Source organism: Carettochelys insculpta, chromosome 14, assembly GCF_033958435.1.
Source record: "Carettochelys insculpta isolate YL-2023 chromosome 14, ASM3395843v1, whole genome shotgun sequence".
Classification (NCBI taxonomy): Eukaryota; Metazoa; Chordata; order Testudines; family Carettochelyidae; genus Carettochelys; species Carettochelys insculpta.
Window position 1 is genome coordinate 35484790 of NC_134150.1, and position 26363 is coordinate 35511152.

Here is a 26363-nt window from a genome sequence, read left to right on the forward strand (position 1 = left end):
GCTGAGGCTGTGATTCAGTTTCAGGTTTGAATTTTTCTGTTAGCTCCTATTGGCTCTTTGCCACATTCTCCCAAACCACCTCTCTCAGAGGCAGGTTGTCTTACAGATAGGTAACTTAACCCTTTCCTAGCTCCTTCTAAGCTCTGGCATTCCTTTGCAACTCCCATACATGACACATGCCCCAAATTTACCCTGAGAGCTTAATCCTTTCCTAGCTCTCCAGATAAGCCCAGGCTTTCCTTTGCAGTTCCCATTCATGACACTTTTCATGCAGTTGGTGGAAAAGAAAAATGCTTCTTTAGTTCTCATGTGTGTCTTACAAAACGGTTTGGCCAAACTTTGATATTTTACTGGTGCAGTCTGGCCAGGCACCACTCACTGATTTGTGGGACTTACTGGTACTGCCTCTCAATCCTAATTATAGCAGCCCCCCAGTCTGCTGAGGTTTACTTTGAAATTGAGACTTTATCTTGCATAAGGGCTTCAGGGATCAAAAAGGCTTATCTGGATGGATGGTGGTAATATCTCTCTTGGTGCAGCATATTTACCACATTGAATGCTGGTGGAAATTCATAAATCTAGAATTCAGCAGACTAAACTCCTACTTTTCTCTTCTTAACTGTGTGTACTTTTATTACAATTACTTTATGCAACCTCCTTTTCTTCTATGAGGGATATAAATCTACCTAGCAAATCATTTTAATATAACATAAAATCATATGACTCATTATCTGAGACATAGAATGTGGAATGTGTGGTGTATTCTGAATTTGGAGTTATTTAGATGGTCTCTTATTTCTCCTATTATCTGCACTAGTGGATTGCTGGGATGGTCCTGATGGGAAGCCGATCATTTATCACGGATGGACACGAACAACAAAAATCAAATTCGATGATGTGGTGCAGGCAATCAAGGATCACGCTTTCGTTGCATCTGAGTGGGTTTTCGTTCATGTATAAACCTGGGTTAGAGAATTTTTGAGCTTTGCTAAGGAGGAAAGAAACCTTTGAAAGGCCAAGAGTCTTATCTTTTCATTCGTGTTTTGTCACTCTCCAGGAGTTTTAGCTCTTAGTAGAGCCTATTTTCAAGGAAAGGTCCACAAAATAAACAAGAAGAATTGGAAGTACTAATAAATGAATACAACTATGATATCATTGGCATCACAGAAACTTGGTGGGATAATACTCATGATTGGAATGTTGGTATTGAAGGGTACAGCCTGCTTAGGAAGGACAGACAGGGAAAGAAGGGAGGAGGTGTTGCCTTGCATATTAAAAATGTATACACTTTGACAGAGGTGGAGATGGACGTAGGAGATGGATGGGTTGAAAGTCTCTGGGTTAGACTCAGAGGAGTAAAAAACAAGGATGAGGTCCTACTAGGCATCTACTACAGGCCCCCTAGCCAGGTGGAAGAGGTGGATGAGGCTTTCTTTAAACAGCTAACAAAATCATCCAGGGTCCAGAATTTGGTGGTGATGGGGGACTTCAACTATCCAGGTATATGTTGGGAAACTAATACAGCAGGGGACAGACTGTCCAATAAATTCTTGGATTGCATTGCAGACAACTTTTTATTCCAAAAGGTTGAAAAAGCTACCAGGGGGGAAGCTGTTCTAGATTTAATTTTAACAAATAGGGAGGAAATTATTGAGAATTTGAAAGTGGAAGGATGCTTGGGTGAAAGTGATCAGGACATCATAGAGTTCACAATTCTAAGGAAGGGTAGAAGGGAAAACAGTACAATAGAGATAATGGATTTCAGGAAGGCAGATTTTGGTAAACTCAGACAGCTGGTAGGTAAGGTCCCATGGGAAACTAAACTGAGGGGAAAAACGGCTGAGGAGAGTTGGCAGTTTTTCAAAGGGACGTTATTAAGGGCCCAAAAGCAAGCTATCCCACTGCGTAGGAAATATAGAAAACATGGCAAAAGACTGCCTTGGCTTAACCAGGAGATCTTGCATGATCTCAAACTAAAAAAGGAATCGTATAAGAAATGGAAACTAGGACAAATTACAAAGGAGGAATATAGGCAAACAACACGAGCATGCAGGAGCAAGATTAGAAAGGCTAAGGCACAAAATGAGCTCAAGCTAGCTACAATCATAAAGGGAAACAAGAAGGCTCTTTACAAATACATTGGTAACAAGAGGAAGACCAAGGAGAGGGTAGGGCCATTGGTCAGTGACGAGGGAGAAACAGTAACAGGGAATTTGGAAATGGCAGAGATGTTTAATGATTTCTTTGTTTCGGTCTTCACTGAGAAATCTGAAGGAATGCCTGACATAGAGAATGCTAGTGAAAAAGGGGTAGGTTTAGAAGTTGAAATACGAAAAGAACAAATTAAAATTTACTTAGAAAAATTAGATGTCTGCAAATCACCAGGGCCTGATGAAATGCATCCTAAAATCCTCAAGGAGCTGATAGAAGAGGTATCTGAGCCTTTAGCAATCATTTTTGGAAAATCATGGGAGACGGGAGAGATTCCAGAAGACTGGAAAAGAGCAAATATAGTACCCATTTATAAAAAGGGGAACAAGAATAACGCGGGAAACTACAGGCCAGTCAGCTTAACTTCTGTGCCAGGAAAGATAATGGAGCAGGTCATTAAAGAAATCATCTGCAAGCAATTGGAAGGTGGTAAGGTGATAGGGAACAGCCAGCATGGTTTTGTTAAAAACAGATCATGTCAAACCAATCTAATAGCTTTCTTTGATAGAATAACGAGCCTTGTGGATAAGGGAGAAACGGTGGATGTGGTATACCTAGACTTCAGTAAAGCATTTGACACAGTCTCACATAATATACTTATCAATAAACTAATCAAATACAACTTAGATGGGGCTACTATAAGGTGGGTGAACAACTGGCTGGATAACCGTACCCAGAGAGTAGTTATTAATGGTTTTAAATCCTGCTGGAAAAGTATAACTAGTGGGGTTCCGCAGGGGTCTGTTTTAGGACTGGTTCTGTTCAATATCTTCATTAACGATTTAGATATTGACATAGAAAGTACACTTATTAAGTTTGCAGATGATACCAAGCTGGGAGGGGTTGCAACTTCTTCGGAGGATAGGGTCATAATTCAAAAGGATCTGGATAAACTGGAGAAATGGGCTGAGGTAAACAGGATGAAGTTTAATAAGGACAAATGCAAAGTGCTCCACTTAGGAAGGAACAATCAGTGTCACACATACAGAATGGGAAAGGACTGCCTAGGAATGAGTACAGCAGAAAGGGATCTAGGGGTTATAATGGACCACAAGCTAAATATGAGTCAACAGTGTGATGCTGTTGCAAAAAAAGCAAACATGATTCCAGGATGCATTAACAAGTATGTTGTGTACAAAACACGAGAAGTCATTCTCCCGCTCTACTCTGCGCTGGTTAGGCCTCAGCTGGAGTATTGTGTCCAGTTCTGGGCACCGCAGTTCAGGAAGGATGTGGAGATATTGGAGAGGGTCCAGAGGAGAGCAACGAGAATGATCAAAGGCCTAGAGAACATGATCTATGAAGAAAGGCTGAAAGAATTGGGCTTGTTTAGTTTGGAAAAGAGAAGATTGAGGGGGGACATGATAGCAGTTTTCAGGTATCTAAAAGGGTGTCATAAGGCAGAGGGAGGGAACAACAGGCAATGGACTTAAATTGCAGCAGGGGAGGTTCAGGTTGGACATTAGGAAAAAGTTCCAACTGTCAGGGTGATCAAACACTGGAACGAATTGCCAAGGGAGGTGGTAGAATCTCCATCACTGGAGATATTTAAGAAGAGGTTAGATAGATGGCTTTCAGGGATGGTCTAGAAAGTGCTTGGTCCTGCCATGAGGGCAGGGGGCTGGACTCGATGGCCTCTCAAGGTCCCTTCCAGTCCTACTCTTCTATGATTCTATGAAAATATTAGGATGCTGCCCGGGCAGGTAGGAAATGCCCCTCGGAGCTCCACATTTCCCTGCTTGGGGCCTTTGTTTGCAGCATTAAAACTTTTCATAGGTGTGATTCTTTTAAGATAGCAGAAGTGGAGAGCAGCGTTAGTCAGGGGAAGCTCACAGCCCCAGATTTCGTGTCACAGAGATTTGCAGCTGGGGAAATGGGGAATCCGTGATGGTGTCTCCTGCAGTGACAACATGGGCTCAGCACTCCTCTGCAAGCCCTTTGATGAAATGCCCATTACTAGGAAAAGTGTTAACTGTTGGGAGGAACAAGATAGGAGGGAGTTGGGGTGGTATACTGCTTTACTTCTCACCATGCAAGGTAACTGGTTATCCATGGAGGAGAGAACAGGCTGCTAGAGGTGGAAAAAGTACCCCCAAAAGTTACTGGGGTAAAAGTACCACTCCTGGGGGCAGGGCTGTACTTAAGTATACGTCACCGGTTTCCCTCTAGAAAACTACTTGAGTAAAAGCACACATGTCACACCTTCATTGTACTCAAGTACCCAGAAGTGAAAAAGCAGCTACACTAAAGTAACATTTTGGGTATGTATCTCATAGAGCTGGAAGGGACCTTGAAAGGTCATTGAATCTAGCGCCCTGCACTCACAGCAGGACCTGTCACAATCCCTGCCAAATGCCTTTGAAAGGCACCCTTAAGGATTGAGCTCACAACCCTGGGTTTACAAGTTCAGTGCTCTAACCAGTGAGCTATGCCTACTTTTCTCAGGTCTGTATACTGTACCTTGTGGGGGTGGGACAGGCTAAGAGACCTAGGAGATGACGTGCCTCCTAAAAGGCCCACTGATATTGTTGCCATCTATGTGAGTCTGAGCTTGCCTTCAGAGCCCACAGTCTGGCCCTGTGTTGTAGTTACTGGATGGGATTTTGGGAGCTTGAAAAAGAAGTAAAGACTTGCCTTCTGTTCAGAGCATCCCAAGCTCTTTCACTGTAGTCAGCTTGGTGAGCTGCGCGGGTGCCCTTGCAATGCTTGTACATTCAGCGAGCTACATACCATGGACATAAGTGATTGCATGTCTGTAGGCTTGCCCCCGAGCCTTCTCAGTTTGGATATCTCCCTCCCCAGCCCCTTGCCCTTCCCTGGCTTTTTCAGAAACAGAAATTGAATGCTGCCTTTGCCTCTCTGTTCCCTACAACCCAGGTTCCCCGTGATCCTGTCAATTGAAGAGCACTGCAGTGTGGAACAGCAGCGCCACATGGCCAAAGTGTTCAAGGAGGTGTTTGGGAGCCAGCTTCTAACAAAGCCCATCGAAGTCAGTGCAGATCAGCTGCCGTCCCCAACCCAGCTGAAAGAAAAGTTCATCATTAAGGCATGTTCCATTTACTATGAGTTCCCAGGGGTTCTGGTACACAGAACCGGAGAGGAGAGTGGGAGACAGGACTCTTGGGTTCTGCTTTTGGCTCAGCTGCTTTGTCACTATGTGGTCTTGTGCCTTAACAGATTCACGTCTCTGATTGCTTGCATACTTGTAATGTAATTGTGAAGCTGTTGGGGCTCCTGTGAGGTTGATGAGGGTACATGTTTCAAGTACACAGGAGTATCATTGAGTTTTGTTAAAATACATACTAAATTGCTTGCTATTGAATTTCTTTTCAATTAATGTAGCTCATTCAAGTGCAGAAGAAATGTCTTTTCTAAAGGTCTCCCAGCAAACCTTTCAGCCTCTAAAATGCCACCATTATGTTTCAGAGAGGTTCTCTGCTACATATGCTCACCATAGACTTTCTGCATCATACTGCTGTACTTAACATTGTTATAAGTGTGCTCCGGAATGGAAAATCGCATTCATATCAATAGTAATTGGTATTTATATAACTTTTCATACTAATGGGTCCCCAACCACTTTATGGACTAGGTTTTCAGCAGATGCCACTTAACTGTAAATTGCAAAGCAGATGAACACTCAGGCACACAAAAAGAGTAAAGATGTGATTTACGTACGCAATTTAGGTAGCGTCTTTGAAAAATTGAGGCTTCCCTTAATGATAGGGATTAGTTACTCTTACAATCATTCAACCCACTCAGCGGAACTCAGCAGACATTTTGATCCAGTAATATCACACATCATTGTTTAGGCAGGTAAATAAAGAACAGTTTCTTTAGTTAAAACGGCAGTGGAGATTTCTGAATAGTAGAAAGTTGGAATTTGGCAAGAACACTGAGGCAAACTCACTATATTTTTACATAAAAGAAAACAATGATGACTCTGATCAAGGCTCCAGCATTACAGCTCCTACTAGAAAACAGTAACATAGATTCTAAACTTAGGATACGTCTACACCACCTGGGAAATCTACCTGGTCAACATCCATCTTCCAAGATTCAATTTTGCGCACCTAGTGGGGATGTGTGAAATGGAACTATCGAGGGTCAACGGTTGACCCCTGTACTCCTCAATCTCATGAGGAGTAATGGAGGTCAATGGGAGAGTTTCTCCTGTTGACCTCCCTCAGAGAGGACGGCAAAGTAAGTCAATCATAGATAAGTCAATTCCAGCTATACAATTGCTGTAACTGGAATTGTGTATCTATGATCAACTTTAAGGTCTAGTGTAGACCTGGCTTTATAGAAGAAAGATGCAGTGCAAATACATGGGAATGTACACTTCCTTAACATAGTATAGAAAATGGCAGCAGGGTATTCCACTGAGAGTCATAAAGGAGTGGAAGTAGAGCATTCTGATCTGGAAGTGTAAATCTTATCTGTTAATTCTTACCCTTTGTGACCACACGAAGTGTGGAAGAGAAGATTCTCACATGTAGAAATAATAATCTACATCTATAGCACCATTATCTGTACAGATTTCAAAGTGGTTTACACACTGCAATGAAACCTGTGCAAGAGAAATTTTCTCACACCACTTTCTGTCTTGATGGTGACTGGAAGACTCCCCAAACATGGGCCACAAGGTTGCAATAAATTTTGGCCCACAGCTCAGACTTCCCTTTAGTGCATTTTGTCTGTGAACACTTATATCAACTCTCATGCTGATGTAAAGTACCAGTGAGATCTTCAGTGTTTGTTTTTAAGGGCTTATGTGAAAGCCCAAACCACAGGGAACCTCATAAAATTCCGTATATTTCAAGACAACTAGCCAGATATGTGAGGATGTGATCGATTTAGTTATTTGAAATGTAATGATTAGCCATTTGAGCTATTTCTGCTGGCTGTGTAGAAGGGAGGTGTGGCCCATGACCAGGGACTAGTCTGCATGATGCATTAGTGTTAGTCAGAGAGATGTGAATTCTAGTATGAACCCTTCCAGTGTGCTCTGCATCACATGCCCTGGCTGGTTTCTCTTTCATAAGCTCTCTTCACAAAGTATACCCCCATTGCCATTTCTTCTGTTTAACCTCCTCTGAAGTATCAGTCACATCAGGGAGATCTTCACTTTGCTTGCTCTTATTAGGTCCTGTTTTACCCTTTTACTGTATATCACCATGTCAAACTGGAGTGCTCTAAATCTTTTGCAGCATCTTTTTTCATCATAGCTAAGGACTTAGTTCCAAATATCTCAGGAGGAATTACACACAAGCTGAAAACCTTCTCCAGGCCACTGACATATGCTTTGCCTGTATGTTCTATCAGCCAAAACTTTGTCATATATAATATATTTATGAAACAAGAATCCTCCTCCTGCCCCATGTATGAGTGCCCAGATAGCCCCTTCGCTCCCAGTAGGTGGGATGTTGTGGTTACAGACCCACTAGCTATGCCCTTAAAGTTCCCTCACTATATCTGTGTCCCCACTTCCTCCTGAACCCGTCAGACTGATGCAGAGTTCTGTCATGGAGCACTTCTCTGTGGCCTTTTTACCCCTTGCACAGCACAACAGCCCTGCTGCTAAAGAGGTCGGGGCTTTACAGCCCCCTGTGGAGAAGCAAGTAGCATTAGTTCCCACTGATTTGAAATAATGACCTCAGTTCTTCATTCCTCCCCTCCTAAATTTCACTCTCTTCACTCTGAGGCCTGACCACTGCTCCTCTTTTATCTCCATTCCATCCTTGCCACATGAAGATCATGTAACATTCTGTCTCCTTTAATGAATTGTGGGATCTTATCAGAGTAACTGCTCCTCTGACTCCCTCATTTGGTGCTTGCTGATAGGAAATTAGAGGTGCATTCAGCTTGTCTGTAGCCTTGTAAAGGCAGCTGCCAGGGAAGCATATATGAGATGGGATTGGCTTGGTTTATGTTTGCTGTGAAAAGGCAGCACCTGTCAGCCTTGGTAGCTTTGCTAGTCTATAGGGCAAGCTACTGCCAGGGTGCGACTCTCCAGCACACCAGCATGCTGTGTAGACATTGCTACAGCGCAGTGCAGGACCTAGGCTGTGTCTACAGTAGGGAAAGTAAGTTGATTGCAGATACACAAGTCTAGCTGTGGCAATTGCATCACTAGAATTGATGTATTTGCAATCGGCTTACCTGGTCGTCCTCACTGAAGACGGTCAATGGGAGAGTCTTGAAAGAAGTACATGGGTTGATGCTGACTCCTGGTAGGTTAATTTCACCACATGCGTAAAAGCGAACCTCGGGAGATCAATCCTGAGTAGGTTAGTCTTCCAGGATAATATAGACATAGCATATGTGGTTCTCATTGCATTGTAGCAATGCCCATTAAGTGACAGGCTGGTGCCCCATTAATATCCACCCTGGCTTGCTGCACGCTAACTCATCATGAAGACAAACATTCAAGTTTAAATTTGCAGTCACTGCAAAAAAACTCCCTCTCATGTTTAAGTCCTCATGCAGCCTCTACTCTTAAAGCCGTGTCGGAGGAGAGAGACTCGAGAGGGACGCTTCAGCTAATCTTACTGAGGCATGCCAAAATGAAGTGGTCAGGCTTATGTGTGATTTTTATTTATGCTTTTAGCATAAAAAGCTGGGGCCAAAGGGAGACATAGATGTGAACCCAGAAGAAAAGAAAGAAGAGAAAAAGCAACAAGGAGACCTCTACATGTGGGACTCAATAGAACAGGTATTATTTCCCGGTTCTTTGCTGCAGTTAGTTCTAAGATGTTCCAGTTTTCAACAGTGAGAGGGAAAAACATTTACTCCTAGCTGACCTAGGGTAGGTGGGGAAAAGAGACTCTGTGTTGGATTGTTAAATTACAATTCATAATTAAAACTTATTGGTGGTGATTAGTAGGTGTTATTTCTATCTTTTTAAGTTTATGGATAGAGTTGTCTTCTTGTGACCAGTTCTAACACTTGTCTTGCATTCTAGAAATGGACTCGGCACTATTGCGCTATAGCAGATGAAAAGCTCTCATTCAGTGATGACATAGAACAGAACTCTGATGATGATTCATTAAAGGTGATTACAGGGCTTTTTACTGTGCATTATGTTTATTTCTGTGATGCTACTCACCTGGTAAAAAACTATCTGAACATATTTTAGTGTCATCATCAGGCTGGAGAAATTAAGATTCATCTAGTTTGTTATCCCAAACTTCCAGAAATGAACATTTTTTCCATCTTTTTCACTCCTGCTTTAAGCCAAATGGGGAATTCCACCACTGTTGGTTTCTCAATTTAAAAAAAAAAAGAGGTACAGTGATGTTCATTTCTGCTTACATGGAATAACTTTAAAAGGATCTGCAGTGCAGGGTGATATGGGATTATTTTACTTCATAGTTCAAACCTGTATTAAATACAGCTTCTATCGGGTTTGAATACATGCAGCCTCTCTTGACCACTGGGAATTAGGTGCTCACATGAAGAGGATGATAACAGTTTCTTTTCTCCCTTTAATATAAAAACAAAGGGGGGTGAGTTTTACGTGAAGCCTTTTAAAGTGTAAAGCCCAATTCATCCTCTTAAACTGCAGTTGCATCGTTCATGGGTGTACCCACAAATCATTTGCATTTTAGTGGAGGGTCTGGGCCAGATAATTGGGTGCACCTGCAAATGTCACTTAATGGAAATTTGGGTCTTTTTTAAGCATTTTGATAACCCATTTTTCAGTAAAACAAAATATCTTCAGTGCCTGGTTACTGTTCAGTGTAGACAAGTATGCAAGACAATGAAATGGCTTACCAACAGTTAAGTGCTGAAACAGGTGTGTTTAACAACAATCAAATGTGAGTGTATTCCTCTGCTAAGGTATTACTCTTATTCTAGGACTAAATAAAAGATGATTTATTAAGTAATGATACATAACATAACACACCTTTTTTTTCTTTTTGCTGGGAGTTTATTTAGGAAGCATTAACAGGTTTAGAAATCTTTGCTGTGTAAATAGCAGGAAAAAACAATCATTACAACACTGAGTTTTTGTTTAGACCAGCATTACACACCTGATCCCTTTAACAGTGAGTTATTATATTACAAAATGGGCATCATTATAACTCCTATTACATGTAGCTTCTAGTGACTTTATTAAACTCAGTGAAATGTTTGATTATGTGTATTTAACAGACCAGGCATGCCTACCAACTGTTAATATTAAAAAGAAATGGATGGTTGTACTGGTTTGTTTGCAGGCAGATCTACTTTGCATGGACATTTAATAAAAGGTAGTCAGATACCTATGTAGTTTATTTGGGGGGGCAGGGTTAGAAAATTGATTTATTAATCTTTTCCTAGCAACAGCTGCTCATATGTTTGAACCATTACTCTATGGTTAGATTGTCTTTCTTTTCGTAGTGAGAGGTTACTAATAGCCATACAGCTACTAACAACTGAAAGGCCAATCCTTCAATTCCTTTTGTGTGACCGTTTCCACTTGAAAGTCCCCCTGAGAGTTACCAAATGATCATTTTGGAATACGTATCTACCAGTATGTGATATCGGGTTATGGACTGCATCCTGAGACTCTCTAATGACTGGCGATATCCACCATATATTCCTAAAACATCCATCCTCAGATAACTTCTCCACCATATAGCCTTGTTCAAGATATATTAACCGGTTTGGTGTGCAGTACCATTGAAATACTACGTTACATTTCTCTTATTGGTTGTCCATCCTCTGAGGTTGTGGGACCTCTTTTCCAGATCATCCCTTTGCGATATTTTAACTATCCAGGTCTTTTCCCAGTGAGTCACATATAGACATATTTTGGTTAGGGAAATTGTTTGCTACGATTAATGTAAACTAACTATAATGTTTTTGCGTTCTAACTGAACAGATGCCATAGCTTCTACAAACATTATCTTGCTGTACAGACTGTTCTTCTAGAAAGTTGAGAAATGTAACGCCTGCCTTGAAAGCACTGGTACCCTGGGAGAGTGGGCCAATTAAAGGATAGCTTTGATAGGTTAGAAAAGTATTTTTACTGATTAGCTGTCCTCTGCTGCTTTATGTATTCTATTATGCTCCCATTCTTTAAAGCCCTTTGGTTTGACAGCACACTATAGCACTTGTCAGCTAAAGGTCTCCAGTACTTTTTTAGAGATGAACAATCATTATCCTCATTTTACAGATGTTAAAGCTGAGGTTCAGCGATCACTCAAACTGGCTTCCACCTGTCAACATGGAAGTTTGTTCACTCTTTCATAACTAATACCTGTATGGACAGTGCAGGCAGTCTGTTATCTGCAGATAATCACTTGTTCATGCAAGTTTTAAGTTGGTGGGCCTCATATGAGTATTCGGAGCTGTGAATAATCTTGTCATAATAATCCTAAAGTAGAAGATGCTCTGCTCAGAGTGTTTTCTTTAAATTTCTGGCCACAGATCATAATTGCTTGCACAGGTCTAGGCAGGTGAAAAATTTTTGACCTAGGTAAATTGAAACATGTTCTAACTTACATCCATGTTACAACCATAATAAACCTCTCCCTGCTGAGAGAGGCGGGGATATGACAAATCCTGACACACAACTTTTTGAGGAATATTAGGAATAGATGCACAACTGCCATAACTCCCACAGTACATGCCCAATAGGTTTGTTTTTAATTTGATGGAAAATCATACTCTGGATTTCCTTTTTTTTCAGAGGGTATTGAAAGTTCAGGGAAGCTAGAAAGTCAGTCTACCATTTTAGAAGGTCTTTTAACCAAAACAGAACTATCTACTGTATTGTCATGGTAAAATGCGAGTTGAAAGTACAGATTCTTCTCTTGCGACCTAGGAGGTGAAACGTACTGAGCTGCACTGCAGTGAGAAATGGTTCCACGGGAAAATGAAAGAGGGGAGAACAACTGCTGAGAAGCTGCTGCAGGAATATTGTGCTGAAATGGGTGGCAAGGACGGAACCTTCCTTGTTAGGGAAAGTGAAACTTTTCCAAATGATTACACCCTCTCATTCTGGTATTGTTGTAATTTGATTCTGGTATTGTTTGTTCTATTATAGTACATAAGAATACATATTTTTAAATATATGCTTTTACAGCTTTTGTGGGGTATGGGTTCAGTGTTGTTGTTGACGGTTCAGTTTTTATTGAGGGGCAATTTCGTCTAATGTTGCTAGGCACAGTTGGGCTCTGGTTTTGGCCATTTAATTGATTGGAACAGGTAATAGAGGTCTAATTGCTCTGATCTTCCACTCTGGTAAAGCTAGCACAAAAGGTTTGTTCCAACTCTGTGGAAGAAATATTGTATCTCATTTGAAATGGTATTAAATCAGCCATTTCCAAGCTGAGCAGGTAGTTTCCCAAGTTCATTTCCATTAGCAGAGTTTGATCTTGTTGATAAAAGAGGATGTCAAGATTTTGCCTAATTTTTTCCCAGACTGGAGTTATAAATATACAGTATATCAGAGAGATCTACTATTGAGAGCCCTCTGTACTCATTCTGCAGTGCTGCATGGCGCTACATTTAAAACTCTGCAGGCTGAAAAGAACACCTGCCAACAATCCTTATTATATTCTAAAGAAACAACATGATTTGTTGCAACTCTATTAATTCACAAAATTGAATTACCTAGCGACAGTTTAGAAAACATCCTAAATGCCCATCTGTATTAACTCTTATTTTTCTCCCCCTCTTCATTTCTTAGGCGGTCGGGAAGGGTCCAGCACTGTCGTATCCGTTCTTTCAGTGATGGAGATACCATGAAATATTACCTGACCGACAACCTCACCTTTGATAGTATCTATGATCTCGTTCAACACTACAAGGAAGCCCACTTGCGATGTGCTGAGTTTGAGCTGCGTCTGACTGATGCTGTGCCTAACCCCAAACCTCATGAAACTAAAGAGTAGGTGTAGATGAAGCGAAGTGCTCGGGTTATGTTAAAGGATGTAATGTTTTGTTGTCGTATGTGGCCCTGGATTTAATACATTCAGGGAAACTTTGGTAGCTGCTGTCATGGGAACAAACTTCATTGATTTCTGAGAACATTGAAAAATGCATGTCAGACTGTGGATTTCAGATGGTGAGGGATGGTAAAGCAGGGGCTCCCTGATCACTATACATGAATCAGAGAAACAGTGAATTCACCTAGAGGGTACCAAGTCTTTCCTGTCCTTGCTCCCTTTGTTCGCTAATTTAAAAAACTCAGCAAGTCGCATTGAGTGTTGAGTTGTTGTCTGTAGTCTGGGAACTATTTTGGGGAATTCAGAAGTTACTGTTCATGCTCCCAGGCCATGCTCAGACATATGCAGCCTACCATTTGAACCCGAAATTTAGTAGTGTTGCCTGTTCCACCTCCCGGCCTGCAGTTTTTTGTTCAGCTGCACTGCCTCCCTTCTGCCTTCTCCAGTCCACAGCTCCAGCTGACTGCACCCCTCTGCCTGCCTGTTGTCCCACCAACCTCCCTGCCCAGCCCCTGACCCTCACAGGTCCTGCCCCTGCATCCCTGAGCGCAGCCACCTCCCCGGAGAGCAGTTGGCCTTCTCCTCCCCAACAGGGGAGGAAGGTGCAGGTGCTTGGGCTGCATAGGGCCCCAGAAATCATAAGGGTGGCCTTGTCACATGCCATGTGTGCTTTTGGTCCATTGCTTGTTCTACTGATTGAAAAAGAAAGATAACTTGATGTGCAAAACTTATGTCCAGGACTTGAGATAGTTTTCATGTTTCTGAGGCCTGATTCTGTAAGGTACTGTGCACCCTGAGATACCTTTTGAAGTTAATGAGCGCTGAGGGTGCCTTATGGGATTCACATGCTTTTGTTTTTACAGCACTGGGTGGAGAGCCACAACTAATAATGTACATTGTTCCAGCTCCACTGGAATCCACAGAGCTGGGATATTTTACATCATCTGTACATGTCCCTGTGCCAGATTCTACCTTCATTACTTACCTTGAGTAGTACTAGGTGAAAGACAGCATCTGGTTGTGAGGAACTATCCTAAGGCTGCTCTTTTTCCCGTAGCCCATATCCAGACTCCTCATGAAAAGCTTTCACATCAAAACTATGACGTCAGTCTGGACCTTGGTTATGAACAGACAAAGCAGCATTCTCTGCCACTGGTCTATGGAGACAAGTTGATTTGTTATATTACCATGAGCAGACAAGGGGTTATGATGTTTTGCCAATGGTTTTACCCCAAATAAGCTGATGTGTTATGGTATTTTGCTCTAAGACACTGTTATTTGTGCCAAGATGGGGAAACTCAACTGTGTAATTTATCTTGTAATGTCTGAGGCTGTAATTCTCGTAGCACTGAGAGTTATTCTTACTGAGTGACACTTGGACAAGCTTTGTAATTGCTTGTCCATTTTCTTTCCCTCTTTTGTAGTTGGTACTACCCTAACTTAAGTCGAGGAGAAGCAGAAGACATGTTGATGCGAATTCCTCGAGACGGAGCATTTCTGATTAGAAAGAGAGATGAGCCTGATTCGTTTGCTATGACGTTCAGGTAAGAAAAGACACGTGCAACATATAAGGCCATTCATGCTGTCTGGCTGTGAACATGAAAATCTTCCCTTTGCATGAGTAAAATCTGAGTTTGCTCTTGAAGTTTGGGTAGTTAGTCACACAGTTTCTTGATGTGCACACATGGGAGGATGCCTGGGCAAAATATACGTGTGCTTCTGTAGTGGTAATCTGGAAGATGGCCAAAAATTTGGCCCAGGATATTTCATGCTATGGTGATGAACGTGCAGGCTTTTAAGTTACATAATAATTTGAGGATCATTCACTCAGCATCTATTACGTTATGCAGTTCACTAAAATGAAGTTGCCATTTATCTGCTGTTAAGTAGCCTTGCCAATAAGAACTGCTTTATAACTCCAGTTTCTCTTGTTGAAACTGATGTGAGATTATAATGTAGTCTATTGCAATTCTGAATCTCATTTAGTTGATTTAATCACATCTGCTAATGCAGTATAGAATATTATCTTGGAAACCAGATACATGCTGTCTTTTACTTTAGTGCTGTACTTTGCGTTGAAGATTTTTAGACTTCTCAAGTCTGCAGTGAACTCTGATTTCATCTTAGTCCTCTTTGGGAAGCCAGGGTATTAAAGTCCATGATGGATTCTATGTAGTAGTGTCCTTATGAAAACGCTTCATAGCCAGAAGAGTTTGTAAGTATCCTCCACATGTAGAAAAGTGATTGGGTGATTGATTAACAGAGTTTCAAAACTTGAGCCCAAAGGAAAAATTCCTGTCCACTTGAGCTCAAGTGAATAGCAGTACTTCCTTTAAAGGGTGATTACAGGGGCTTGCGGGAACATTATAGGGAAAAAGTAGCCACTGTTCCTGGAGATTCTGCTTCTTGTCACTTAATAGTGATTGACAGTGACAGACTTTCAAAGAGAATCTTAGCCCAGATAAATCCATCTTGGCTAGATGACTTGGTGAAGTTGAGAGGAGTCGAGTGTGAGGGTTATTGGGAAGAAGAAAGTAGGAAAAAGAGTGAGGATATTTCCAGTGCACCACAAACTGGAGATGGGTGAGGCAACACTTGAGTGTGTTCGATTTGAGAATTGAATGGCAGGGGTTAAATGAAACAAGGCTCTGCAAAAGCACAGAACATTTTAATACATTTATTATGTGTCAGGAGAAAATGATCTAGTTTGTAGCAACTGAAGTTTTACTATATCAGGCCTCCGTGACTTTTAAAAGATCACTACCCATGTATTAATTCCACAGAGCTGAGGGGAAAGTGAAGCACTTCCGAATTAAACAAGAAGGCCGCCACTTTGTGTTGGGAACCTCTGCCTATTTTGAAAGCTTAGTTGAAATGGTGACCTACTATGGAAAGCACCCACTGTACAGGAAAATGAAACTGCGTTACCCTGTGACTGAGGAACTGCTAGAGCGCTACAGCACGGCAAGTGATTACCTATGTAATGAAGTGAGTTGGTAAAAGATAGATGCCGTCCTCCTCCGTGGCAGGAGGCGAAGGAGGCCAAAATTCCAAACCCCGCTCTCTCAAAAATGTACCCGTGTAGCTCAAAGTGGCCTTTTTCAGCTTAGGGTACATCTAGACTTTGAATTCATGCACCTGGTAGAGATATGCGAAATTGAACTATCGGGTCAGCAGCCAACCCCTGTACTCAGATATTGCAAGGAGTAAGGGAGGTTGATGGGAGAGTTTCTCTCATCAACCTCCCTCTGTGAAAATGGCCAGGTAAGTCAATTGCAGATAAGTCGATTCTAGCTATGCAATTGCTGTAGCTAGCATTGCGCATCTGCAATCGACTTATCTGCCTAGTGTAGACCTGCCCTTATTTTCTGTAAACTAGGAGGCCTGCAGTGATTAGAGAGCCAAAGCCATAGCAACATGGGTCTAATACGTGAACTATAATGGCAGATGCTAGTTTTTTTCAGATCCACATAATATTCTCACTCAACCCCTCAAATTCACAAGCATTTAATGAATTAAGTGATACTTCTGTGAGGGTAGGATTATAATAGGGTTTCATCAGACATAGGCATAGCAGGCTGAATGACTTTTTCAAAGCTACGTGGTGAGCTAGTGATAGAAATGGGCCTGTAGCAGGAGTCTGGGCTCCCAGCTCTGGTCCCCCCACCCCAAGTGTCTGAATTGCTGCTGTGCTACTATGGGTATGTACAGAAGCACATCAGGGTCCTTCCTTGCTCCGCTAGAACAGTCCTTTTGTCATGTTAACATATATTTCCTTAACTTTTTTTTTTTCCTCTCTGTTTTTAGGAGAAGGATATTAATTCACTTTATGATGTCAAGATGTATGTAGAGCCAAATGAAATAACCCCGTCCGTGGTACGTTTCGGTTCAAGTGATTGTTTTCAAATGAAATTTTCTTGCAAAGACATCAGGACATTTGTATTGAGATTCTCATTACATTCAATCACACGTTTCCATATTTGTGTTTGAATTGGGAGAGGAGAAAAAACTCAGAGGGGTGTAATTTTTTAGCCCATCCATCAAAACTGGACCCACACATTTTGTATCTGCAAAGCTTGTATATACTCATGCACCTGCCTCAGCTGTGTGCATGGGGAATCCTGATTGTTGCATGCATGCTTCTGTGGATGTGCCTGGACATTTGAACCTACAGTGATGCACTGAGTAAAAACAATTGCTCATGTGAATCCAGGTTTTACATGCAAATGAGGTGGGCAGCCTTGCACACTTTTTGTAAAGTATTGAACTTTTAAAATTACCTTATTGTTCTTTTTTGAATATGCATTTTTTAATATTTAAAAACAAATGGCCTGGTAAAAGTATATTTAGCTGCAATTCTTATGAAGGCCATATTGACTGTAAATGTATATTCTGTTGTATTTCTTTCTCTTTGTTACTAATGATTTGGCATTACTGTGAAAAGATTCAGGTAGCAGTAAATTCAAGATAAGGAAATTGCTTGTCCTGATAGAAACTTGTGTTTCCTAGAGAAAATTTATTCTGCAGTATTGTTGATGAGGTTTCAAAGGACTGAAGAGAGAGAGAGAGAGAGAGACTGTATCCGAGTTGTGAAGCTCAGATTGTATCTGAGTATGTGTAAGTGGTGGTGATAGCTTGAGGTTCTCTGTGTTTGTATAATCAGTGCAGCACCCACAAGAGAAGTACTCTTTCAGTGTGTGTTTTGAAGAGTTAAACAGTGCTGCTCCCTTACACCAGTAGATGTCACTCTGGAACCTTAAATAGTAACAGAGAGGGAGCCATGCTAGTCTATATACTATCAAAACAAAACGCAGTCAAGTAGCACTTTAAAGACTAGCAAAATAATTTATTAGGTGAGCCTTCGTGGGACAGACCCACTTCTTCAGACCACAGCCATACCAGAACAGAACCTTAAAGTTAAGCTAACCAAGTTTAATAAAGAGATTTAATTTCCTTTCCCTTGTGGGATGGATTTATTGATCGTTTTGTGACTCTCCCTCACACTGATTTCTCTTTGTTGTTTGTTTTAAAGCCACTGAGCACAGTGAAAGCCTTATATGACTATAAAGCTAAAAGAAGTGATGAACTGAGCTTCTGCAGAGGGGCCCTAATTCATAACGTCACAAAGGAAACAGGAGGCTGGTAAGGAGAGCGATTCCTAGCAGAAGAAACCCCCGTGGAGTGTATGTGATGGGGAAATAAATTCAGCTTTGTGCAGTGGTTCTTAAAACATCAGCTTGTGACCCTGCTGCTGTTTTTGGCCCTATTCTTAGACATCCCAGAAATCAAAGAAGAAAGAAAATCCTGTTACTTTTCTCAGCTTCCCACCTTGACACTCATTGTTCCTGCCTGGCTTTTGACAAGGTGTACTGTGTAAGGGGTTTGGTAACCTTCAAAGAGCTTTTGAGAGGAGTAGCCTTGTGTATTGCACCCTGTACTGCTACATGACATCCAGGTTTGAGTCCTAGGTCCAATCATGAGTTGTGTGGGATGGCAAGGGTCATTGCCTTTAGCAGGAGGGAGTGACTTGCCTCACTTGTGAACTGCATTGAGAACCAGCCAGTAATGAGGTTGATGGGTTCTGTAAGGCATCCCATTTGTCTCTGCTAGGCATTGGCTCGCTACCCCTTGAAGGAAGTTGCTGGCCATGTACAGCAGGGGTGGGAGAGTCACTGATTCCAAGAGAAAATCAGTCGTGGGTCATATGTAGCTCCCTGGGGATGGGGAGTGAGTGTGGAGACTTAGGCCAAAAATGAGGGGTTCAGGGTACAGGAGGGAGCTCTAGGCTGGGGCAGAGCTGATAGAGGAAAGTAAGTGCTCCAGCTGGGGATGAAGGCTCTGGGGAGGGGCTGGGGATGAGGGCTTGGAGTTTAGGATGTGGCTCTGGGCAGGAGGTTGGGGTAGAGATATGGGAGTTAGGGAGCTGGACCAGTCTGGGGAAGCGGGTGGGGGTGCAGGTTCTGGGAGGGAATTCGGGTGCAGGAAGGGTCTCTGGGCTGCAATGCAGGAGGAGATGCAGGGTGCTTACTTCAAGCAGCTGTTTGGTGATGCAGCAGGGTAAAGGCAGGATCCCAGATGTGGCTGTGGCCAGCATATCCCTGCAGCCCCTGGGGGCAGGCGGGCAGGTGCTTATGGCTGCTTTCTCCTGCAGGCGCTGCTCCTGCAGTTCTCATTGGCCAGGGTTCCTGGCCAGTAGCAGCTGTGGGGGTGGCGCCTGCAAGCAGAGTTCTGAGCTTCGCTGATCACCACGAGCTCAGTTCGCAGTTCCAGTCCAGTGTGGAGAGGGAGACCAGGCTCAGGGCTTTCAGCCTGTGGCACAGAGATGTACTGCAGAGTGGGTGAAATGAAGCAAAGGGCTAAATTCCTACCCATGCCGTAGAGGAATGGCGGTCTGTGTCTGTGTGTCTTCCAATGGGAATGATAAAATTTTTGTTGTAAAGAAAGCCAGTGTTGTCCTCTGGAACGGCTGGCAGTAGAGGTTTGGCATGGTTGTTTTTTTTTTTTTTGGCTGCTGTCCAAGTTCTTTTGATGATCACCCTTTATTGAAGCCTCAGCACTCCCTTCTTTGCCTTCAGGTAGCACGGTTGCTCCCTTTACCCATTCACATCCCTCCTGAACACCCACTTCTGGCGGGAAGCCCACCTGTGTCAACAACCCAGTATCCCTCTCTGTGCTTTGCACAACACCTCCTGAAAACCCAAATGCTTTTAGGTTATATTCATCCTTGAGGTATCCTCACACACTGTTTTCCGTCCTACCTAATTTGTAAACTTACTTGAGTGCTGTAAATGAAGTCCTCAATTGAAACTTTCAAGGGCGCGATCCATAGTCTATGCAGACTGAAAGATGCCTACTACTACTACTTGAGTGCTTAGGAATCTAATGTCCTCTAGTTGTTTCCACAAAGCAATCAAACACGTAATAGTGTTTAGTGCTGCAGGGGAAGCTTCTTAAGTCATTAACTGCTGTTTGCAATAGCTGCAACCCTCTTGAAATCGCCTGTTACCACAATTAATTATCTCTTTGTTTGAGCTTTTAGCTACTTCATCACTCTTATTTTGGCAATAGCCAGCTAGCAAGCTAGTCTCCGTTATTAACGATCAATTTCCTGAGGATTGTTACTTAATTAATGGCCTGTGTTTGAGGGTCTTCTGTTGTCTCTTATTATTTCAGGTGGAAAGGAGACTATGGAGATAAAGTTCAACACTATTTTCCATCTAATTATGTTGAAGACTTGTCAATTGATAACGTTGCAGACCTTGAAAGCCAGGTGAGGAGTTGAGGGTTTGGTTCACCTCTGCCATTGGCGTGATGCTGGCCTCTGAGCCGGTTTTTCTCATTCTGGGGATTATAGCTGTTGGCTGTGCATGATGTAGCCTTAGCACAGAGTGGAAAAGTACACTTAGTATTTGCTGTCCTGGGGGCTGTTGCAGACTCATTTTTCTTCTGTCCTTACTGCCCCTAGTTGTGTTTGGCAGGCTGTTCATTCTGAACAGTATTTGGGGAGTGTTAGTGATGGGGTGATTTATAAAGAGGCCATAACCATTACCAGCAGGCTAAAGCTCAGCACACAGTCAGATTTTCAGATAGATGTGTGGAACAATTACAAACCCCATGTATGCACCTAATTTGCCTGCGCAATTACTGCAGTGGTCTTTGCAAATGGAAAAAAGGGATGCACAAAAGCCTCTAATTAGCTGTTTTCCCACCTTGTTACCTAATATGCAACTGAACCAATTGTGCATGCCAAAACCACGTGACAATCTGTTCCAGAATTTTGGACAAAGAGAAATTTTATCGAACAGATGAAAGCAAAATCTGAGTAGGCCGTTATTAAATCACATGAACCCATTTTTTTTTAAACAAAATATTCAGCGATCACTCAGATCCACCTTGGCTGGGGGATAGAGAAGGAGATTTATAGGAACACTTTTGGTCTTTTTGGTGTCATACAGGGTAGCTTTGAAAAGGAGCAGTTATGCCTGGACAATAGCTTTGTGATGTAATACAGGTTGCACCCCCAAAACCCATCATTTTCTCCTCTGGCAACATCACTCATCCTAGTGTTCTGGACGAGAGAGCTGGGGCAAGAGGGCAACCAGCTGGCACCATGCAGGGGGGCTGTGATGCTGGGCTGGAGGTGGTGTCCCCTGGGCCAGCGTGCCAGCTTCCCCTAGCAGCCCCCCCGTGGGGCCAGAGTGCTGGGGCTGTGGGGCTAGTGCATTGCTGAGCCATGGCTTGTATAGCCAGGGAGCCAGGGCCTGAGAGCCAGTGGGGAACAGCCATGGACAGGGACATTAACCTCCCCTGGTCTGGCAAAATGCCTTGTTCAGGACCATTGAGGTCCCAAAGGTGCTGGACCAGGGAGGTACTACCTGTAGTCAAAATATGCATTTGATTTCTGAATTCAAGTGGCAGATGTTTGCAAATTCAAAAACAGTGAGCTCATCTGGTTAAGACCCACAGATGAACAAGGCTCAGAGTGTTTGTAACTTCAAAGACAAGTAGTAATCCACAAACGCTCATGACCTTATAAATTTGTTAGTCTCTAAGGTGCCACAGGACTGCTTGTTGTAGATGAACAAGAGATATTTCCAGCCTCACTAGTTATCTCTCATTCCTAATGAAAGATTCTCTTGCTAAAAATGAACTTTTTAAACAGAGTCCATGAAGGTTTCTCTGTGATATTGTGGGCAGTTAACTTTTGTTTTAAATTTTTGTTTTGCATCCTGTGACTGCTGATAGAAAGGGAAAAGATAAAGAGAATTCAATTAAACCCATTGTTTCTTCACAGATAATTGAGGACAATCCCTTAGGATCTCTGTGTCGTGGCATACTGGTCCTCAACACTTACAATGTTGGTACGTAGCCTTTGGATCATGTAGTGGGATTCCCAGGTTTTTCTCCTTTCTTGGTGCTGTTTCTCGTTGTGAAACTTCCTTATGCTTACGTGGCCTATAACGCAGCCTGATGATACCGGTTGACCTCTCTTGTCTGCCAACATCCATAATCCCACATGCTTTTAGTTAGCTGGATGACCACTTACGGGTGTGGCCAAGTTTCCCAAGATCGCTTAAAGTTTGTTTGCCATCACCAGTCCTGGCTCTCAGTGTTCTGTGCTGCTGTTTAGCTGTAATTTACCCCGAAATGTCTTCTGAGAGCCCAGTAAGCAGTGGAAGTGTTGGTAATGTGCTAGGTAATGTTTACATTCTGTGGGCCAGCAAATTCGCTCGTCCAGCACTGGTCAGGTCCAGAGGATGCTGGATTAGAGAGGTTCCACCTGTACTATCTATTAAGTCTGATGAGAGATTTTTATGGCAGCGGAAAGCTCTCTGGTTGGCTGCTGCATTGAGCCAGCTGTTCATGCAGCATACAGTTAAGACTAAAAGAGTTGATGACTTTTAGTATATCTCTTTTGTTACTGTGCTGTCCAATAGTGAAAATACCACAAGGGAAGCACAACAAGGCTTTTGTCTTTGTACTGGAACCCAAGAACCCAGAAGATCCTCCTGTTGAATTTGCAACTGATAAGGTTGAAGAGCTATTTGAATGGTACCAAGGCATAAGGGAAATCACATGGAAAACGGCAGAAGAGGTACCAACAGAAAATAATGTTTGTGTTTTATTTTCCAGTGGATAGTTATGCATTTAGGAAATAATGAACCTTCAGGCATTTGAGAACCACCTAAATTCCCGAAGCCTCACTAATTCCCAGAACCATGAATTCTTGCCTATAGGACTTGTTTCAGTGGTAACAGAGAGGTAGCCGTGTTAGTCTGTACTCCAACAAAACAAAGAGCAGAAATGTAGCACTTTAAAGACGAATAAACGTTTGATCTGAAGAAGTGGGTTTGTCCCACAGAAGGTCATCACTGAATAACGAATTTTGTTAGTCTTTAAAGTGCTAAAATTTCTGCTGCTTTGTTTTGTTTCAGTAGTTTGACTTCAGTGGGACTATTTACAGGGTAGCTTGCTAGTCTGGATCTTTTTTCCTGTACTTTCAAGCATTTCAGGATAGTTAGTAGAACATCAGCCTTCAGTTTTAACTCTTTCTACAGAGTTCTCAAGTTGATAGCTGTAGTCTTCTGTGCTTTATACCTTGTATGGTTGCTTGCATCTATGCAAAGTAAATTATAATGGTAGCGTTTTGCATCCACTTCGCACAGGTGTAAGTTATGGCATGCTTGGTGCAAGGCAACAGAGAATTGAGCTTGAAAAGTAATCTACTAACGTACATGATATCTGAGTGCCTTTTGTTGAAACTCTTCTTCATAGTCCTACTTCCTACCTCTGTCATCCAGTGAATGCATTTGTAAAACAGCTGCCTGCTTGTGCCAATAACTTCTGTATATGACTAGTAATAATCCGCAGTATGGAATTCCTCTATCTTCACTTGGCTGTTTTCCAGATCTCTGATAGTGACCTGAAAACTCCCCCTGTTGCTTCAGCTTCTCCATTGGTGAGGCATCACTACCTCTTCAGAAAGACAGGCTAGGACAGTGATACACAACCTTTTCACTGGTGTGGACCCTCAGTCGCCCCCCACAAGCCATTTGTGGACCTTCAGTTACCCCTACAAGCTGTTTGCAGACCTCCAGTCACCCCCAGACTGTTTTCGGACTCTCAGCAAAGCCAGTTCTAGCTGCTGTGTACATTTCATTAAGTGAAAAAGGAAACCAGTCTGTAGCTTTTCAGACAGCAGTTAATAACATTGGAAGATATTTAATTTAAAAGTAATAATTCATTGTAACTTTGCAATGTATTTAAAATTTATTTTCTATGAGCCTTTTTATTTATTTATTTATTTTTTTAAGGACTCCCTCCAATATCCTTCTGGACCCCAGGTTGGGAACCACTGGTCTAGGACGTTCTGTAGAGCCAGCCATTGCAGTTCCTTAATCATTACTTTTGGCTGTTCTCTTTTTCTTCCCTCTTTACCCTTTACCTTCTTGTATTTAAAAAGCCTTTGACTCATAGAGAATGCTCAACAGAGCGACTGTGGCTATCCCGTTTTCTGCATTCCTCTTCCTTTTTTTTAAATTATTATTTGCATGATCTGAATGACAATGGTCTGTGTTTCTTCTCTTCTCATCAGCTCCTGCTGCTTATCCCTCAGCTGAGGTTTTCATTCTGTGCTTTGTGTCCACAGAATTATATCTCTGTCTATAGCAAACTTGCTTGATGTTACACAGAGAGAATAGTTGGTTCAGCTAAAGAGGAAGCAGCAGGAACTGTTGATTTGTTGTGAAGGAAATAGCCCATGTTTATGCTGCGGCACTACACTCACATCAAAATGCAAGTCTACAGAGCCTGCATCCTCAGCACCCTCTTTTATGGCAGCGAGACTTGGACCCTGTATGCCCGCCAGGAAGAGAGACTGAACGTCTTCCACTTGTGCTGCCTCAGGCGCATCCTTGGAATATCATGGAAGGACAGAGTGACCAACACCGCCGTCCTCGAGCAAGCTGGAATCCCAACCATGCACACCCTCCTCAGGCAGCATCGACTCTGCTGGCTTGGCCATGTCCACAGGGTGAATGATGGAAGGATTCCAAAAGACATCCTGTATGGTGAGCTAGCCTCTGGCAAAAGACCTCCCGGACGCCCCCAGTTGCGCTACAAAGATGTCTGCAAGAGAGACCTCAGAGAGGTAGACATCGAGCTGGACAACTGGGAAGAACTAGCAGACGACCGCAGCAGATGGAGGCAGGGGTTACACAAGGGCCTTCAGAAGGACGAGATGAAGATCAGACAGCTAGCAGAGGAGAAGCAAGTGCACAGAAAGCACAATAAGGACTTGCCAGGCACCCACTACATCTGCAAGAGATGCAGCAAGGACTGTCACTCTCGTGTGGGTCTTCATAGTCACAATAGATGCTGTAAATGAAGTCCTCAATTGAAACTTCAAAGGGCGTGATCCAGTCTATGCAGACTGAAGGATGCCTCCTACTACTACTACTGTAGTTATAAAAATGAAGGCAAAGAAAACATGATGCGGTAGAAAAGTCTCTACATAGAATATTTTTCACAATGTATCAGGAGCCCCATAAGAAGCAGCTTTCTCACCCTTTTACATTCAGAGAAGCACTGACTAGCTCCCCCATTCTAAAGTGCCCCAAACCCTCTCATACCAATGGGACACTCATGCTTTGCCACTGTATTCTTACTTTAAAGGTCATTGAGTAGACAGCCTTGAGGTGTGCCATTTATGCCTTGAGGGGGATGAGCTGTACAAAGAGGGACAAGGTGGCAGTATGAGGTGATTTTATTGATTTAAGTGGTTTTATTATTGGGTTTGGGAGGTGGTGCACATGAGGAGAACAGGACCAAATTCTTGGCCAAGAAAAAATGTGTTACAGAAGGTGAAATCTGTCCCATTGTTCACCCTCCTCCCACCCACCTCCCACCTGGTTGAAATCTGGACTTTTGTGCACTTTTATGATGTACCATGCAGATTTCAGGGGGGAAACCAGAATTTCTCAAATTACGGACCCTGACTCAGAAGAAGGGTGGTGTGGGGGTTGAAGGTTATTTTGGTGTGGGGGGCGAAGGTTGCAGTATTGCCACCCTTACTCCTGTACTGCCTTAGGAGCTGGATGGCTGGAGCTTGGTGGCTGTTGACTGGGTACTAGCTCTGAAGGCGGCAGCTTACCAGCAGCAGCACAGAAATAACGCTTGCAGTATGCCACACCATGCTGCCGTTTACCTCTGCAATGCTGCTGGTGATGTCTCTGCCTTCCAAGCTTGGCTCCTAGCCAGCAGCCGCCATGCTCTGGCCATCCAGCTCTGAAAGCAGTGCTGCCGGTAGCAGTACCCCTGTCCTCAACACAGTAATCTTACCATTTGCTCCTCCTCCCCTTGTCCACACACACACTACTCCTTTTGGGTCGGGACCCCAATTACAGCACACTGACATTTCAAATTTAAATAACTGAAATCAGAATGTCTACAATTTTTAAAATCTTATGACTGTGAAGTTGACCAAAATGAACCATGAATTTGGCAGGGCCCTCGATGTGAGTAGTGAAATGAGATTTCAAATTTGGGCGTTATCTACTTTATTGTCCCTGTTTTATATTGACAAAAACCGTGTTCTCAGGAACGTCCATTCCTGTGGGTATTGATTTCTTGTTAGCAACCTGTAGAAGCGTACTTCTAAGAGTGCACTTACAGCACCTAGAAATGCTCCTTTTTGTGAAAGCATTTGTTGCT

The 26363-nt window shown here is 42.7% G+C and overlaps 1 protein-coding gene across 3 annotated transcripts in view; it reads left to right on the top strand.

Annotated features, from left to right (window-relative positions):
- The window catches only part of PLCG2 (phospholipase C gamma 2), a 111218-nt gene that overhangs the window by 59797 nt on the left and 25058 nt on the right, over positions 1-26363 (top strand). For all 3 annotated transcript variants that reach the window (XM_075008598.1, XM_075008599.1, XM_075008600.1), the window contains exons 13-25: positions 818-938; positions 5089-5257; positions 8822-8926; positions 9176-9265; positions 12026-12204; positions 12893-13093; positions 14576-14695; positions 15935-16115; positions 16959-17027; positions 18184-18293; positions 20325-20421; positions 21946-22012; positions 22589-22746. In XM_075008598.1, the coding sequence (XP_074864699.1) occupies positions 818-938; positions 5089-5257; positions 8822-8926; positions 9176-9265; positions 12026-12204; positions 12893-13093; positions 14576-14695; positions 15935-16115; positions 16959-17027; positions 18184-18293; positions 20325-20421; positions 21946-22012; positions 22589-22746 (1667 nt within the window). The remainder of the gene's footprint in view (positions 1-817; positions 939-5088; positions 5258-8821; positions 8927-9175; positions 9266-12025; positions 12205-12892; positions 13094-14575; positions 14696-15934; positions 16116-16958; positions 17028-18183; positions 18294-20324; positions 20422-21945; positions 22013-22588; positions 22747-26363) is intronic.